The sequence below is a fragment of the Solea senegalensis genome, linkage group LG14 (assembly GCF_019176455.1).
Source record: "Solea senegalensis isolate Sse05_10M linkage group LG14, IFAPA_SoseM_1, whole genome shotgun sequence".
Classification (NCBI taxonomy): Eukaryota; Metazoa; Chordata; class Actinopteri; order Pleuronectiformes; family Soleidae; genus Solea; species Solea senegalensis.
This window is the reverse complement of record NC_058034.1, coordinates 10,739,664-10,758,092: the sequence shown is the minus strand read 5'-3', so window position 1 is coordinate 10,758,092 and position 18,429 is coordinate 10,739,664. Positions and strand designations below refer to the sequence as shown.

Sequence of the window (18,429 nt, the reverse complement as noted above, 5' to 3'; positions counted from 1 at the left end):
ACAAATGTGAACAAGTGTTGATGTGAAGGTCAAGTCACATAATCACATGAAAAGGTGAAGGCGAGGTTTTGCACTTAGAGTCCATGACGGCAGACAGACAATGACCTGCTCTATGAGGTTTATCACTATCACGATACACACACAAGAACTGCAAGAGTCAAGAACTGAACACACACAGATGGAGACACTTAGCTATTGACACAGTGAAGCGGCTCAGAAATGTGGGTTTCATATCGAAACCAAAGCCACAGTGTCAACTGCAGCACACAACACACTGCACAGTCTCTTTAACATCTGTAAAAGACATAACATGCACTTTAAATTATCTTCATAAAATGATACGGCTCATGTTTATGACTTGACCCTTTTTCTGGAAAAAGTCATAGAATGTTTTATTCTGTAATTAGTTCCACAATATCTAACCCTTACTGTTTGTGGCTGGATCTATCATTTACTCTACAATTTAAGGATGCTGGGTGAGATCTAGAGGTGGATACTATGACAACAAAAGCTCCATAGCTCATGCCTTACCTTATCTAGTCAGAAAAAAATAGCTGTTGAGGATGGTCATGATTTGAAGAGAGACAAGGTGAGAAAGCAAATTGTTAATTTTGCATCTCACCCTGCTTCAGCTTGGCAGAACTGCATACCTACCATTTTAAATAATATCTCAAGAAAACTGCTGGCAATCATCATCGCCATTATGGTTCTTTCCTAAAGACGAAGAACAAAGAAACAGAAGCTCTATTGTGTGTGTGTTCCGTGTTGCAATGAATGTAACAAGAGGTAAATTAGTTTATCTCTATTGCTTTCTGCATAGAAGAAAAATAATTCCATCGCAGTATACACACAAACCTCAAGCTAAGACTCTCAGGGAAAACGAGGAGTGATTTCTGTTCACGGCCTCAGGAGAAACACTCATGAATATCTTTGCTTTCAGGACACTGAAAGTGCAACTCAGTGGAACAAATGAGGAAGTGAGAAAGTGCAGTTAATGTAAAGGCTGTATCTGCTACCACACAAGTGAAAATATCACAAAAATTATAGGACAAATATAGTTTCCCGTTTCTCTCATCACACCTCCTGTTCGATTGTTTCTATAGTTTCCCTATTTGCTACAACCACATTGTGTTTGGTGAGTGAATGTGTGCATGTTTAGAATCCATGTCATTGTGCTATAAACTATAAAAGGTCCTTAAAAAACAACAAGCTTGTTTTAATTAAATAAAGTCATTGTCGGATGTTTTTACTGAACAAAAGGAAAAACAATAAATGCAGTTTTCACCCACTCGGTATAACAACTATATATTTTATGGAAATTTATTATTGAATATTTTCTACACACAAAACAGAGAATGCAACATTTTTGTTTAAAATGAATCATTGAAATACCACAGTATCCTATAAATACAATACTTAATATCTGTGAAATGACACATTACAATAAATATACAGAAGAAAATTAAAACAAGTGGAAAAAAAGAACTGAGGATATTGATATTCCACTTCCACTGTTGCTAATAGTTTTAGCCTCCCATGAAAAACGACACTTCTTCTTAACTGCTGACTATCTAACAAGTTGCATCATCAAATGTACACTAGATTCATTTTTAAAATCAGTGATGCACACTGACTACAACAGTGATCCTTGTGACACAAGGTTCTGCATTGTAACCTGCATTTCCTTCACTGGACTTTGCCGACTGAACATTTGACGCAGCAGTGACTTCAAATGGCTCCTGAACCTCACACCGACAAATGCATAAAAGACAGGGTTCAGGCAGCAGTGGGAGAAAGCGATGAGGCGACACACATGGAACGCATAATCAAGCTGGATGCTTATTTCACATTCATCAAATGGTGCAACCAAATTGTCAGCCAGAGTCCTCAGGAAGATGAGCACATTATACGGCACCCAGCCGACAAAGAACGCAAGCACGATACAGAAAACTAATTTAACTGCCCTGTTCTTTGTGTGGGATCTTCTCCGTGTGATTTTCCTCAGTATGTTGATGTAGCAGAAAGCCATCACCACAAAGGCAACCAGGAAGACAATATTCTGTTGGGATATAGAACTGATTTCCCACAAGGTGTCTATGTATTCACAGCCTCGGGAATGTGTGTCCTTGTGGGGGATGGAGATGACAGCGCTGTAGAGTAGCGAGGGCATGGCTGCTCCGATGCTAATCATCCACATTAGGATAGACAGAAAAATGCCAACTCTGTTTTTTCGTGCGCTCAGTTTAGAGAGAGGGTGGACCACGACCAGATATCTGTAGATGGTCATTATGGTCAGGAAAAGGATGCTGCTGTAAAACCCAATGAAAAAAACAAAAGTCACAATATTGCAAAGCAGGTCTGGAAACACCCATCCCGAGATGTGGTAAATGGCCCAGAAGGGCAGACCAGCAGTGAAAACGAGATCAGAGATGGCCAGGTTGAGGATAAAAATGTTGGTCAGACACTTGATGTTTTCATACAGAGCCAGTATTACGAGGACAAGGATGTTCCCTATGAGGCTCAGTGTGATCACAACAGAGAAGAAAACTGGAATGGCAATGGATGCAAAGCTGACTAAATCCTCCTTTTCACAGACTTCATCTGTGATATTGGCATAGTCAGTGAAATTTTGGCTGTCATTAAATGAGTCATTCATTGTTCTTCGACTGGAAGCTGGAAAAAAGAAATAGGATTCATTATTACCTGTTGTTGTTAATTTTGTCTTTGTACATGATTCATTTGAGGCTTTACTGAACCATGTGAGGCTCCAATGCACTACATGTTACAGCTGGATTCCTCTTAAATGCACACAATAGCAAAAAGAAGATGAACCTACCTCAAGGTTTGATCCGACTGATATGTTGCTGAATGTGATGCTTACTATTCAAGGTGGCTCCAAAATGATCAGCTTTAATAATCCTGTGTGGTTAATGTGGTGTTTCCTGTTCCTCATTCTACTCAATCTACGGTATCTGTTTTACAGAACTGACAGTAAACAGCTCACCTGTTTTCTCAGAATTTTACCAAACAGGGCGTGACACTAGAATATACAAGATAAGATGGGAGGGCCCTGCAAAAAAATGAATTTTATTAAGGCTGCATCAAGCAGATTTATCAGTAATGCTTATTTCAAGACCCACCATCTAGATTTCATCAACCACATCATGGATAATAGAGGTCATTTGCCCTAACTCCACTTACACAGAGCCATGAGATGCAAGCTTCTTTGAAAAATCCCTTTGATGGATTTGCTGTTAAAAAAAAATGGGTGATAGAATTTTGACTGTGCTCAAAGCACTGAAAATGTACCCTTAAAAAGTTACAGCCACATGTGTTGCCTGTCCCTGTAATGCTGGGGGGTGGATCAGTGGTTAAGACCAGTACCCAGTGTGCAAAAAACATCATGGTCACAATGGTCGCAAGTTCGATTCCACTCCTGGCTAATTGTACTCAATTCCATTGTAAGTCGCTTTGGATAAAAGGGTCTGCTAAATTACATGTAATGTAATGTAAAGACATCTCTGATAAGATATGTGAAAATCTGGCCAAGTGAAATCCAAAACCATTTGTCTGACAGGACACCATCTGTTTAAAAAGACTGACGCTTAATGTAGAAAGGAGAAATAAAACTTGAGGTTCTGTGTTGCACTTTCGTAATATTCAATCGCCTAAAATGCTTTGGCTTTTATCCAAAATGCTATAAGAATGTAATGTCTGTATCTAGTTACTACTGCTGAGCCTCAGAGGTTGTTAAACTTCTTCCTCTTGTTTTTTTAATACTGTATTTAAAACATAGATTATTTGTTCTTTGAAAGATCGTGCAAAATATATGGTTCTCAAACTGTGGTACTGTGGTACGTGTACCACAAATGGTATGCAAGCTTCCTCTGGTGGTACTTGGAGGAAAATCAGAAATACTGTTCTACTGTATATGTCACTCCATCTTAATCTAATTCCACTTTACCAGTATATGTGAAGAAGAGGAATAAATCTGCCTCCTTTGAGCTTTGAGCGATATATTTACACCACTGTATTTTAACATTGGTGATAATGGTGTTACTTTGAGAGCTCAAAATGTTTGAGAACCACTGATCTAGACGACAACATTTTATAATATTAAATCGTATTAATTTTCAGTTGTATGTCTTTTTTGTCTGGTTTGGGCTTCAAAGTTCAAAGTTATGGCCAAAAATCACAATTGCTTTGATCAGTTGTGATTGTGACCATTAGTTATTTAGTTTATTGTCCCTTTTGGGAAACTCATTTTAGAATTATCTGTCTACTTTGATGTTTATGTTATGCCTACATTTGTAGGAAACCGGAAGTTTTTAAGAACTGAACTTACTGTTTTCAACACATACACCCTTCAGGTAAAAAAACAAAACAATCTAAACTTGTGGTGGAAAAGGGTTGAACAAACCCATGTAATGAGTACGATCAGCTGCTAAAGAAGAACAACCACAGTAAAGTAGTAAAGTAGGTCACGTACTAATGTCAGTCTTTGATCACATGACACCTCTATTTACTCTGCTGCGTCAAACAAACTACACAGCTCCTGAGCCCGCCTACTCACCTCACAGCCATTGGAACGAGAGCGACATGCCGAATCTTCATTGGCTGCGATATAATGTCAATCATACAACAGTTTCAGCAAGTTCGTATGCCCTCGCAGGCAACTTGGATCGTTGTTAAGGACTTCAGTTATATATATATTTATATAATGTTGGAAGTTTTTAATGGTTTTATTGTTGTACTCACCCACAAGAAACCGCTAACCTGATTTAAAGCTGTCGCGTTAATGTGACGGCGGTTGTCAAAATGTCCGACAATTGAGCTTTGTCATGCTAAACATAACTGAAACAAGGGGGCAAAAAAGAAGCCACAAAGGTCGACTGTAAAACCTTAAAGTAACAGGTGAGTTCTTTGTCGTCGTTCATATATGTAAGATAAGTGTTATTGCCACTGCTGGTTCTTAAACTGTTATTGTTTTCACAAGTCACGGAAGTTTGATTGACAAGTTATTGGCCCAGTATAACCACAGCAGAGTTTTAAACATCATGTAAAAAAATAGAGTTAGATAATGTTTTTTTCCTCATGTCACCTCACTATCCCAAGTTGTATACTCTTGTTTAAAGTCAAACCCTCATGTTGTGCTTTGTGCTTTGTGCAAAAGATAAATATTTTTAGCAGGGATTCATGATATTAAAAGTCCAATATCAGTATTGGCAGATATTGACTTTAAACTTTATTATTGGATATCAGCAAATACCACATACACTAAAATAGTAGGCTGAAAAAGCTGCTTCCTCCTTGACTTCTATGTTAGTGCCCCCAGAGATATTATTTTTTTTATGCTTATTTATTCTGCACAATGAAGATATTTTATATCCACATCTGCTGCGACATGAGTGTGAAACATATTATCTTAATTTTTCTACTAAAGAATGTGAATATATATATATATATATATATATATATATATATATATATATATATATATATATATATATATATGTATGTATGTATATATTGGTTATTGGCCCAAGCACCCCCCATATATTGACACATTTTCAGTATCATGCATCCCTAATTTAAAGTCAAACACAATATTAAGATACTTAAATAAGATGATTATGGCTGGATCCATGCTCCTAATTCACAATTATCCCTTTAATGGAAATTCACCAAGGACAAATTATTCATACATTTTCCCATTTTAATAGTTTATCATGTTCCGTTCCATAACAAGAGATAATGTAACAATAGCAGCACCACATTTCCTAGTAATAGCTGCTGTAAAACCTACCTCTGTGGGAGTGGGAAAGTGGGATGCTGTCATCATGTGATTGAATCTATCAAGATGTACATTACAAACATGTCACTGATTGTTACTAAAACAATTATGCTTTTTTTTCACAGGTAGGACATAAAGAGGATTTGTAGCTGTCAGTCACAAGGTCAGAATTTACAAAGTGACATTATTACATAAAAGTTAAAAAGATCAAATTGACTATGAATAGTATGTACAAGTTTATCCATGCCTGCCCAGTTTACTCATGCCTGAGTATACTGGACTTTTCATGTCAGCATTTTGTTCCTGACTAATTCGGATTATCTGATTCAGCCGACTGGATGTGACACTGCGACCCCTGGTTGCCAGGGAGAAATTGGTGTGGCCATGGCTACTGGGGTTACTGTTGGGGAGAGCCAGCTTCAAAGGATTATTCGAGATCTGCATGGTAGGTCAGCTTTATGTGCGTATCCCTGTTTGCGTGTGTGTGACTAGATTAGTTGCAGGCAGTCTCTGGCTGACATCATATGACTGGACAGAAGAAAGAGGAGTCAGAAAGTTTTTTTCCTGATGACCTCAGTCTTAGTATCAAGTCTTGGTAAATGTGTTAACCTTGGACATATCTGATATATTCTGGCTACCAAATCATTTGGGAAAACATACATTTGACCTCATGTTTATTTAGTAAAGATGTGGAGTAAGCCTTTCTCATCATGCAGCGAGACAGACGGTGTGTGCGAAGGGTGTATCCATCACAGGTTTCATTCCAGTTTTTACGGTGGATAAGAGGCAAGTTTTTAATCCACAGCTTGATTGCAATAAAAGGGTCAGAAATAGTTTCAGCAATATAGCCACCAGTATGTGTAACTGTAAAACCAAGAAATTAAAAGATTATGATTTAGAATTTCTTGACTTTTTCAAAAGAAATATAAATGCTCCAGTTTTTTTTGTTTGCAAAGAGCTTTCTTGCTTTTTGTTTCCCCAGAAATGGCACTCTTGTCTGCATGGTGTCCAAATTATTTTTTATCTATTGTTTGTAAGAAAATAAACTTTTACATGTTTATATTTGTGTTACTCATTCTTTAACTTGTATCTGTGTTTGTGATTTTCAGAGGCTGTTGCAGAGCTTGCTAAGGAGTACAAGGAAACTGGAGAGCCAATCACAGATGACAGTGCCAACCTGCACAAATTCTCCTATAAACTGGAGTACCTGCTACAGGTATGACTCCCTATTACTCACAGAAGACAAAAACAAATGATTATATATGAGTTGTTTTTAAGAATATCTGTTGTTTATTTGCCAAATTGATATTTCTTTGGCGAAAAATATTTTCAAAATGTTTTCTTGAACACAAGATTAAAACATTGAGCAGTTTATTTTAACTACTTTTGTCATCTCTCTTTCAGTTTGACCAGAAGGAGAAAAGCACATTTCTTGGTACAAAGAAGGACTATTGGGATTATTTCAGTGACTGTCTGGCTAAGATCAAAGGGGCCAATGATGGGATTCGTTTTGTCAAATCCATCACTGAAGTATGAAGTTTGTTGTTGTCATTTATAATGACACCTCTAATGTATCACTGATTATATACCTAATAATATCAGATCACCCCTCAAAGCATGACACATACATTTTCTCTTTTGTGAAATAACTAAAATATTTGTTTTTATTTTTGATTTTCATTTTCATGTTGCTGTTAAAGCCGAGCAGTGGTATGCTGACTTGTGATATAAAAGAAGTGTACTGTGTACTGTAATTGTAGCATGATTGGGTTATTTTTTTATGCACTTATGCCTATTTGTCAGGAAGAATGACGTGCAGTTGAGCAAAAATATTATTTGGATATCATTTTGGACAAGTGGATTCTTTTTTTTTTTCCATTTTTTAGAGTTGGAGTTGTGTAAGTTATCTTCGAATAAGCACTAAACACACAGTTTAAAACAATGTGTCCTTCTGTTTTGATAGCTGAAGACATCTCTGGGGAAAGGACGAGCTTTTATTCGCTACTCCCTCATACATCAGCGACTGGCTGACACACTGCAGCAGTGCCTGATGAACCAGAGAGTCACCAGGTAAAACCAATGGATATTACCAATGGATATTAAGGAACAAAACAATTTAACACTTATTTTCCCTTGACCTGCTGCTTTCACAGAAATAATGGTCAGTATTAGGAGAATATAAAGAGACATTTAAATGATTTAGTATTTAGTAATTGTTGTAATTGTTTTCACTGATTTACCAGAAGTCAAAATGGGTGTGTGTAGTGTTGTAGACATGCAGTGTGCCAAGAGGAAGCATAGTACCAGTGTCACAGTCTATTAACACAATTGTGAGAAATTTCTTTATTTCCTTGTTGAGATGTCACTTTCCTCCTATGACCTATGAGAACTAATGATACAATGTGAGGAAGAAATGTATTTAACCACAATCTTTGTTACAATTCTTCTGCTTTGCATTAATTTGACCTATTTTTCCTCTCTCTTCCCACAGTGACTGGTACTATGCAAGAAGCCCTTTCCTAAAGCCCCATCTAAGTGTCGACATCATCAATCACCTGTATGAACTCAATGAGGTCCTTTTTGACATGGCTTCGAGAGGACATGATCTTGATGCCGCCTGGCCTACATATGCAAGGTAAGGAACACAACAAACACACAAACGACACACAGAGCAAAACACATCAAATAAAAAGCATGAAAATAAATGATGAGCAAGCATTAAGAAATGGTTACAGTAAAGAAAAATCTATCGAAATACAACTTTTCCTTTACCTGGTGTGTGATATTTGCCAGCGTTTACAATAATAATACATTTTCGAATAAGCAGGAGAACACTGGGAAGTGCAAACTCACCTGGCCACATGTGGAAACCACCCAGTCGCAGTTCCAGCATTAACAGTCTGGCAAGCACTTACTCCCAGGTACTTGATAGACTGTGTTTTTTACACAACATTCTGTCATTTGGTCAGAACTTAAAGATTTATAACAAGACACTTCTACCCTTCTCTGTCTAGCAAGCACATGAGTTCCCCTCTAGCCCAGACTTTGGACACAGTTTGTTGAATGACCTGAATGAGTCCTTGCCTTCCTGCACTGAAGATGTCAGCACAGCTGAAGACCTTCGTCTAGAGCTGGACCAGTCAGAGCTGAAGCAACGAGAACTCCTAGATAATGTGCAGCAGCTGGGTGAGGAGGCCTCTGAGCTCAGGGGCATAGTGGTGGAGCTGCAGAGGCAGCTGGATGTGTCGCTTGCTGCCCAAGAAGCACAACAGGGCTTGCAGGTAGAATTCAAGGCACTGCAGATGAGAGAGGGAGCCCTGTACAAGGAAGTGGAAGCTCTTAGGTCCAAAGAGAAAGCCATGGAGGCTGAACACGCCCAGCTTCAGAAAAACTTGGCAGTTGCTGATACAAAGAACATGGAGCTCATGGCGAAGTTAGATGGGGTTTTGAATGAGAAGGGCCAGCAGGCTGCCAGCCATTTTGATTCAGCCCAAAAGATACACGAGTTGCTGGACAGGTTGAAAGAGGCAGAGAGAGGTAAGATGGAAGCTGTCACTGAGGCTGAGGAGAAGAAAAGGCAGACAGAAAGGCTACAGGAAGAGCTCAGATTCAAGGAGGCAGCTGCAAAAGATGGTGAAACTAAACTTGGAGCATTAGTTACATCTACATCTGCGGAGAATGCCATTCTGCTGGTGAAAGTGGAAGAACAGTGCAGTGCCCTTGACAAGCTGCAGGGGGCCTTGACATTGAGGGAGAAAGAGGCGAGCACTCTACAAAGACAGCTGCAAGATCTACAGAAATCTCTTAAAGAGAAGGAGAAAGAGGTGGAGATGGTGAAGAGAAAGGCAGATGAAGATAAAGATGCAATGCACAAGAATGTTCACTTGAAAGAAACGCTAGAAAGAGAAATCACTTCTCTTAAAGAGCATGTTCAAAAGAAAGAAGCAAAGCTAACCTCAACCTGTGAGACACTACGTAAGCTAGAAACCAAGAATCAAAGCTTGAACACAGAAAGGGAGAAACTGACGGCTACCCTCACCAAGCTGGAGGGTAACATGAAAGAACAGGCCATAAAGGTCGAAGACTACATGACACAGAATGTCAATTTAATGGAACTGAATGAGAAGCTGCGGACCACAGTGAAGAAAAATGAAGAGTTAAAGAAGGAGATGGCAGAAAACAGATCTGTGCTTGAAGCTGAATTAGCATCTGTAAGGGCTTCTGAGAAACAGCTTCGAGGCCAGCTGGATGACACCAAGCTGACTGTGGATGAAAAAGAGAAGCTGTTGCGTGAGGAGAACTGCAAGTTGGATGAGAGTCTGCAGCGAGCCACCATGGCTGCCAAGCTCGCAGAGACCACATTAAAGCAGCTTGAGCAGGAGAACCAGGGTCTGAGGGAGGAGCAGGATGCTGTGAAAACAGCTCTCAGTCGCATGCAAGCAGACCTAAAGAATGTTCACGGACAGATTGGAGAGTTGGAGAAAAATCTAGGAGCTTCACTCAAGAATGAAACTGCTCTTCAAGAACAGCTCAAAGCCAAAGAAGGCCTGCTAGTGAGTAAAGAGGAAGCCATTGTTGAGCTCCAGTCCATGTTAAAATCTCTGGAGGCCAGAGAGAAGGAGCTTCATATTGCCAAAGCTGATGCAGAAGCAACCTGTGCTAAACAGACAGAGTTGATTAAACAGGTGACCTCTGAGAAGCAAGTGATGGAGAAATCCCAGCTAGAAAGACATGCTGTCCAAGTAAAGGAGAACCAAGAAGTAACAGGCCAACTGACTGTGGTTGAGGGCCAATTGGAGTTGAATTTGAAAGAGGTATCCAGGCTCCAGGCAGAGATCTTGGACCTCAGAGTGCAGGTTCAGAGGTCTGAGGAGGAAAGACTTAAATTTGAAGCACAGCTCGAAGTGACAGCAGCCCAAAGAGATGAGCTCAAGACTTTGACTGAGCACCTTAAATTTCAGACAGAAGCACTAAATCAAAAGCATATAGCAGAGCTTATGGAGTGCAAAAATAAAGAAGAGGCTCTGATCAGAAAATGTGACAGAGAAGTAGCTGCTCATGCTGAGTTAGCGATCTCTGAAGCTGCTATCCGTGAAAAGCTTTCCAACCTGAAGGCACAAAATGACAGACTGGTCCTGGAGAATAGTGAGAAAGGCGAATGCCTGCACAGGGCAAACACAGAGATGGCAGAGCTGGGGATGACCATCTGTAAGTTAAGTGCAGAAAAAGAAGAGGCCCTAGAGCACTGGACAAACGATGCTGCCAGGATCACAGAGCTAATGAAACAAGTTGAGCTTCAAGAAGAGTGCATGACAGAACTGCGACTGGAGAATAACCGAATTAGAGGCGAGCTGACTCAGAAAGAGACTCTTCCTGGGACTATTGTGGAGCTCCAGGAACAGCTGGAAAGGGCCAGGAACCAATTGCAGGGTGTCAAGGAATCCAGCCGAGAGGAGATAAAGGCCATCAAGTTCCAGATGAGTTCAGACAGCATGAATCATCAGACCCAGATGAAGGTGAGCCAGTCAGAAGCTGATTATTTTTTTTGTTGTATAGGTTATTTGTTCCTTCTTTTGGGATTTGTGGCAACACAGTTTTTATGTTATTGTGTCTTAATGTTTCGATCAGCAGTATCTCAGGTCCGCTTTGGTCTGATAATGAAATACTATTTGATGAATTGGCATGAAATATTACATTTACCATTGTCCTTTTTCCACTTTCCTCTGCCATTGTTATATGCCAGAATGTGAATGAACAGCTGCACAAGGTGAAAACTCAATTGCAGGAGGAGCTGAAGAATCTATCCATCTTCCAGGCTAAAGTGTCAGAACTAGAGGTGTGAGTCTTTTCTAAAGCATCAAATATTACTAGTGTGACATATGCTTTGTCTGATCTCTGAGAAAAACTGAAAAACTGAGATGTTAACTGCACCCATAGGCTACAATAACCTACTCTTTTTTTATGAGACACTTTTAACAGTTGTGGAAAATTACAGAAAGAATAATTTATTGTAGTGGACTGCTCCTTGTTGAATGATAAACAACACAAATTTGCATTCAGATGTTGAGTTTTTCTCTTCAGTTTAAAGCCTGTAGCTGTATTTGGTATAATTCAGTATTTAATTGTTCTATATTTTATAGAGGAGATGAGTAGATCATTTTAAAATATATTTATGTATTTACCTGACTGTGTATAAGCCCTCTGGTGCAAGACAACAATGAAAAGTAGTTTTTTTCAGAAGTAGAAAATGAAAATACACAATACTTGTCAAATCATGCCAAACATGTTTGCACTGACAGATATTTGCATGTCTTGACAATTTTAAAAGGCTGAGAATGCGCAGTTATTACTGCTAACTGGTGAGAAAGATGCTCACATCACAAAGACTGAAGCAATTATTCGGGAGAGTGAACGTGAGATTCTGCGACTGAGAGATGCAGGCAGCAGGTTTGTTCATGACCATCACATTTCACCCTACTGCTGAATTTCATCTTATTGTTTAAAATAATGACCTTTTTTTTTGTTTTTACTCTCTTCAGAGCTGAAGAAGCGCACATGTCTGTGCAAAAGCTATGTGAGGAATTGAAGCAGAAACTAGATGCAACAAGTGCTGAGAACCAAAACCAGTATCTGACGATGACTGCAGAGATCGACGACCTCAACAGAACCAAGACCAATCTGGAAGAACGACTCATTGAGCTGATACGGTAAAACACATCTTTATTACAGTGCAACAGGCAGATACATTTAATTAGTTAATTTCCCCTGCCTGCACTTTGTTTTTTACATCGAGAAGCATGTACTCTTGATTTGGTTCTTCCACGTTTAATCAGGCCTGAAGAGTCTGGAGGATAGAGTTGTCTTTGAATGCAAGGAGAGTTTACTGCGAACAGGTCGGATAGAGAGACTTTTTATCTGTGGATTTGCTCTCTGGCTCACAAAGCTGCTGCACAGGGATACAACACAAATACAATGATTTAGTCAATTCCATTGGGAGGTGCCAACACTATTTCAGTGAAACAAAAACATCCCACGTGGAACAATGACAGTATTTCAAGTAAAGTTTATTAATAGTACAGCCTTCCAGTAAGGTTAGTAAGGTTACCGATGTGGAAAAAACGTCATGTCACTGAAAACCTCCATACATTTGTCTTTGTTGTTCTTTCCAACAGGGATAAAGATGCTCTGTGGCAGAAATCAGACGCTCTAGAGTTTGAGCAGAAACTGCGAGCAGAGGAGCGCTGGTGGTTGGTGGATAAAGAGGCCACTCACTGCCTCGACTGCCAGGGTCAGTTCACCTGGTGGCTGCGCAGACATCACTGCAGGTGAGGGTTTACGGTTGATATTGGGACCTATTTGTTTTGCATCATGTGTGCATGATGTTCTGTAGTCAATTGAACATTTGTACCAAATATGAAGAAATGGACTATAGAAAAGGACATGTTTGGCATGTTAAATGAGTTCACACAATGTGGATTAAGCCAATCAGCTCCACACTATTGTATAGCAGTGTTTAGATCTCATGTCACCTAATGTAATTGTGCTGCACACAGGAAGTGCTTGAATTATTTCACTCTGTCATTGGTCATTATTTCAATATCAGTATTTATGTTCAATGAAAAAATAAATAAACCCAGAAATACTGCAGTAGTTTATATTAACAACAACAACAACAAAAACAAAAAGCACCAGAAGTTAAGCACTGCAGCTTAAAGTAATTTCACACTCGTCTAATGTAGTCATTATTTTTTCTAGGCTTTGTGGTCGCATTTTCTGCTACTACTGCAGCAACAACTTTGTGATGACCAAACACAGTGGGAAGAAAGAGCGCTGCTGCAGAGAGTGTTACTCGCAACACAGTGCTGTAGTAGAGAGGTTCACACAGGCAGAGCTGAGTCCTTCAGACACCGATCCCCCACCTCCGCCACCACCACCTGAGGCTGGACCTCAGTCTCCTCCTGAACCAGCCCAGTACAAACCCACACCCACGGTAACAGGTAAGATGCAAAGTCACACTTGGTTTGAAGGTTAATTTGTGTTAGTTTCGGGGCCCTCGTCTGTTTTCTTCACTGTTTGTTTACTGACAAACTGAAATGAAAAGTTTGGCTTCTTCATTTGTAAGGAACAACAACAGAAAGTTGATCCCACAATGCATCATCTGAACGTGTGGTTGTTGCTTTTTGTTCAGTATTTTGAGTATGTAAACCTTTAACTATTTCCTCATAGTTTCTGATCCCAGCAACAGATCTGATGATGGAGTTTTTGACATCATCACAGAAGAGGAAGTGAATGGTGTTTATGACAGTGACACCAACTCCCAGGCCACAGGAGGCTCGATGGATGGAGAAAACGACCGACAGCCTCCTGGAACAACGGCGTTGTGAGTGGAACAAGAGAAGCAGAGCTGTGGGATGGCTTAACTATGTCTAAAATACACTGATCATTACTATATTGAATCCACTTTATAAAATATTATTTTGTTTTCTGGAAAAAGGCTGAATGTAAAATGATGTATCTCAGCAATTCTAATGAGAAAGAATTTAAAGAAGTTATCAGTATGAATATTAATGTAAAGCATAATGGATACATATCATGAATGAGAAATTAAGCGAATGTGCTAAAACAGTTGTCTGTGAGTTAAATTCATAATCCAAAATGTGTTCACAGATGTGCTCTGTTTATGTTGGCTAAATGAAAATACTCTGCTGGTGATCTCAGAGAGAAGAGGAAAATGAAAAGCCATTAAAGTCATTAAAATAAGATTTGTTTTGCAGAGACGCAGAAGATGTGACGCCCGATGATCCTGAGGAATCCGTCCCCACTGTTCAGGACTCGGAGATTGTGCTTCTAAAATCAGGAGAAGTCACGTGAGTCCTTTGACTCCTTGCATTTAGACATTGATTGATCCCGATAACACATGATATAAACATGTGTGACCTTTATTGACATACATTTTAACACCAGGTGTAAGTGTATAATTTTAGGTCACTTGTGGTCTTGGTTTAATGCATCTTAACATTCCTCTGTTGTCCTTACAGGATGTCTGTTCCTCTCAGCATTGACGGTATTTGTCAGTTTGGAGACGGTTCCCGGGAACTCTTCATCAAGTCCAGCTGTTATAGTGTGATAACCATTGTTGTGGAGGACCATGGCCCCACCATCAGCTGGATGTTTAACTCAGAGCCCAAAAGCATCTCTTTCAGTGTGGTTTACCAGGAATCCACTGAGAGTCAGGCGGAACAGTCCAAGGTAAATGTCCTCACTGTGAATATCTTTGTGTTCGTTGTGGATCCAGTAACCACTGGAAGCCCTTTTTAACTTGATGTGTCCCCTGAAAATACACAGAGGCACACTTAGTATGAGAATAAGATGAAGGAAAGGCTTTTGTATTTCAAAATACAACTTTATTACCAGACACATTAAACTTGATATTGGTGACTTGTGACTGGCTGTGTTTCTCAGCACATCCTGCTGTGAAGGCTTTTGTCCTACATTCCATTCCCACTCTTGCCATTATTTCTCTCATTTGATAGCATATAATGCAAATTTTGTTGGGATTTAAATTATATTACAACTATTATGATAATCTTATAGTTTTTTTTTAAACATTAAAGGTTGTTATAAAAGCCACGCCAGGGTATTATAGAGTGTATAATAGATTGATTGGCTTGTTACACTGAGTTTCACTTCTGTCCGAAAATCTTTGTTTTGCTCTCAGGTCCTGATTCCTCTGACTCGTTGCAATTCTCATAAAGAGACAATTCGGGGGCAGCTCAAAGTCCGTAACCCGGGCCTCTACATGCTCATCTTTGACAACTCATTCTCACGGTATGGATCCCCTGACATTAGCATCCCTCTCCAGATAAATATATATATAGACGATGGATGGATGGATGTTGTACCTACATACATAACATACATATAAAATATAAACTAGAAACTATAGAAAGATGCAAGGGATGAAATGCAAATATACATGTAAACGGAAGAATAAAATATATAATAATATATTAAAACTATTTAAAGGTTGTACAAACAGCTGTACAACAAATATACAGTACACAGAGAATGAGGAATTGCATTCAAAGACCACTTGTGTTAGTTTAAGTCATTCAAAGTTTGCTAAATATAGTCCTCATCATTGCCAAAGATCACAAAATTCAACAGACAAAAAAATCACATGAGAGTTTTGCACAGTTCGAAACATATTCACTGTTGGTGAATTTGTTTACTGCATTCTAATATTTTATTTCTTATTCTCTGTAAAGCTGTGGTGTGATAATGTCCTTACACTTGTTGGTGGATTTGTTTACAACATTCTAATATTTTTCATTCTAATATGTTATCCCTTCTTGTATAAATGTTTATATATATCAGTGAGTGAGAGCAACCAGCAGGGTAGAAAATAATTTGAAAGGCTGTCATTGATGTGTCAACATGACATTTAAATGTTGTATGCATTCAATTGTGCATATGGTAAGAGAATGTTTCGTGCTAACTCCTAATGATTCATGACAGTATCTTATTGAGTGATCATATGAAAACATTCAAGTGATTTGCATGATTTTTGTGTTAATATTGTGTGAATGAGTATTTGCCTTTTGCCTCCAAATCTGCTTTCCTTTGTGTGTCATTGTCCTGTTATTGTGATTGCCTCCTTTAATCAAAAAAACCTTCTCCAAAACCAACAGGTTTATCTCCAAGAAAGTCTTCTACCATCTGACCATGGAGAAACCCATCATCTATGATGGCAGTGACTGTCCCTGAAAGTGTCTTACACATGTAGCCACAGAGGCTTCATGATGACACTATGGCTTCGGGGAAACTGAAGAAATGGCAATTCATTTACTTTTTTTTTTCTTTTTTTTTTTTACCCTAAACCTGCTTTTAACCAAGTATTATTGGTTTTTGCATTTTCCAACTCTGTGGCGTTCACGTTTTTAGATGTGCTAATGTTTTCACTGTAGTCTCAGTGAAATGTAATCAACAAAATTAGAGCTTTTTAGAAAAAGAAACAGAAATACATGTATTTATTCCAGTTTTATTCGATTTTCCTTTAAAATATACACCAAGTAAAACACAGTATAAACCTTCAGTTCAGCCGGCACATTAAATCTCCTTTAAAGAAACTGTAATTGTATTTAATTCTATAATTTTTCTCAGCCTGTATTCCTAAATATGCTGTTACATAAAAACATTGTTTTCTACAAAACGTAGTCTATAAAGACCCAGAGAAGATTTGAACTTTTTCTTCAAATGGTCAGTTTGTTCCAGTGCACATTCTTTTTAGATCAAACGACCAAAAGAAGGAGAAGAAGAAGCTGTTTTCTCTTGGGTGGTTTCTTAATTAATTAAAAGTCTGAATAATTTGCACTCTTCAAGCACAGAGATAGAATGAAAGCAGTGACTACAAAACATGTGCATTTGCCAAAAATCTCAGGATTGGGACAGAAGAAAATGTCCTCTAGCAGTATAATGTCCTAATTCTATTTTATTTAGAACTAAACAGAAAAATAGAGGAACTGCCACTTTATTATCAGGAGACCTGCACTACAGCTGTATGATGTATTTGCAATAACATTCACTTTGACTCTATCACTCACTGTCAGCAAGTGAGCTTTCTTACTTTGAAAGTGCCTTTTTACAGAGAACTAGTTTTCTTCTGTAGCTGAAGGACTCTTTATTCTTGCAGAACACATAAAATAATGAAATATGCACATGCACAATATGATGTCTTTCAGTTTCCGTTTGGTTTTCATTGTAGTGCCTTGAACCTTTCTGTCATATGTTGAAGTAACCCCTCTGGCTTTTCTTGTACTCTCACATGAAATGGTTTTGAACGTTGTGTGCAGTTTGTTATTGTTTGATTATTTTTTTTTTTTTTGTATCGCAGTTCAACAAGAGGAAAACAAGTTCGATCACTTTTGACACATCACTTATTGAAGCACTCAATGCTGCTTTTGTTGAGATCTGTTTGTGCTTCACTGTCGGGTCTCCTTTATGTTTTTTCCGGGGTGCAATTTGTGTGTAAAGCCTCATTTTTCTACACAGAGCAGCCATTTTGAGAGAAGTATTTTATACTTTGTACAAACAATATGAAATCTGTTAAGTTTACATGATCACAGAGTCTTTTCTACCTTTGCTCTTTTTTGACTGATGTCTTTGAGGAGAATAGAAAGTGCACTATCACTGCATGATGCATGCCACTGCACAGTAAACATGAATAAACATGAGAGCAATGATGCCGCTCATATTTACTCACTTGTGTGTCCACAGTTTGATAACTGCTCGCAGCCGACACCTCAGGATCATCTAAAACATGTAGTTTGATCGTGCGAGGCTTTTTTGTGACAGGTCACAATTTTAAGAAGAATCACAGGTGTACATTTTCAAATTAATTATGGCTGAGAACCGTTTAGCTTTGTTGGTTTCAACTTTCACATTGTCCTGACTTACATGAACTCAGAGGCAAATAGGCAGTCGCTTAAAAATCCGCTCAACAAGTGAACTTACTGTATAATATAATAACAGTTAAGATAGAAAAAAGGAAAAGCCAGTGTACAGAAGTTCAGACATGTCTAATTGAATTAATGTTTTGTTTATTTGACCATTTTCTATATTTATTACTGTTTACT

General features: G+C 38.6%; 2 protein-coding genes across 5 annotated transcripts; one reads left to right on the top strand and one right to left on the bottom strand.

Annotated features, from left to right (window-relative positions):
* Window positions 1–1,225: 1,225 nt before the first annotated feature.
* xcr1a.1 (chemokine (C motif) receptor 1a, duplicate 1) lies at window positions 1,226–4,803 on the bottom strand. Of its 3 annotated transcripts, XM_044043763.1 has the most exons (3): window positions 4,759–4,803; window positions 4,574–4,617; window positions 1,226–2,673 (listed from the first exon to the last, which is right to left on the bottom strand). In XM_044043763.1, exon 3 carries the CDS (start codon window positions 2,654–2,656, stop codon window positions 1,634–1,636), a length of 1,023 nt encoding a protein of 340 aa, XP_043899698.1. In that variant the 5' UTR covers window positions 2,657–2,673; window positions 4,574–4,617; window positions 4,759–4,803; the 3' UTR covers window positions 1,226–1,633. The 3 variants fall into 3 exon arrangements, with proteins under 3 accessions (XP_043899698.1, XP_043899699.1, XP_043899696.1); XM_044043764.1 differs by lacking the exon at window positions 4,574–4,617 and having other exon boundaries at window positions 4,759–4,793; XM_044043761.1 differs by lacking the exons at window positions 4,574–4,617; window positions 4,759–4,803 and adding an exon at window positions 2,837–3,335.
* On the top strand, window positions 4,629–18,055 carry fyco1a (FYVE and coiled-coil domain autophagy adaptor 1a). 2 transcript variants are annotated; one of them, XM_044043750.1, is made up of 19 exons: window positions 4,629–4,914; window positions 5,920–5,957; window positions 6,125–6,239; window positions 6,904–7,010; window positions 7,199–7,324; window positions 7,758–7,864; window positions 8,286–8,429; window positions 8,622–8,715; window positions 8,809–11,310; window positions 11,538–11,630; window positions 12,123–12,241; window positions 12,334–12,501; window positions 12,967–13,119; window positions 13,550–13,791; window positions 14,021–14,174; window positions 14,569–14,661; window positions 14,833–15,043; window positions 15,513–15,622; window positions 16,486–18,055. In XM_044043750.1, the coding sequence occupies exons 3-19, from the start codon at window positions 6,179–6,181 to the stop codon at window positions 16,559–16,561; spliced, it is 4,560 nt and encodes a 1,519-aa protein (XP_043899685.1). In that variant the 5' UTR covers window positions 4,629–4,914; window positions 5,920–5,957; window positions 6,125–6,178; the 3' UTR covers window positions 16,562–18,055. The 2 variants fall into 2 exon arrangements, with proteins under 2 accessions (XP_043899685.1, XP_043899686.1); XM_044043751.1 differs by lacking the exon at window positions 4,629–4,914 and having other exon boundaries at window positions 5,938–5,957; window positions 6,128–6,239.
* Window positions 18,056–18,429: the final 374 nt, after the last annotated feature.

What these genes read in the sequence shown, in the direction of transcription:
- fyco1a (XM_044043750.1), top strand. Translation starts at nt 6,179, where the DNA reads ATGGCTACTGGGGTTACTGTTGGGGAGAGCCAGCTTCAAAGGATTATT. An exon ending in TTGTCAAATCCATCACTGAA is followed by an intron (nt 7,325 to 7,757) that starts GTATGAAGTTTG and finishes CTGTTTTGATAG; the next exon opens with CTGAAGACATCTCTGGGGAA. An exon ending in CTGAGAGATGCAGGCAGCAG is followed by an intron (nt 12,242 to 12,333) that starts GTTTGTTCATGA and finishes TACTCTCTTCAG; the next exon opens with AGCTGAAGAAGCGCACATGT.
- xcr1a.1 (XM_044043763.1), bottom strand. Translation starts at nt 2,656, where the DNA reads ATGAATGACTCATTTAATGACAGCCAAAATTTCACTGACTATGCCAAT.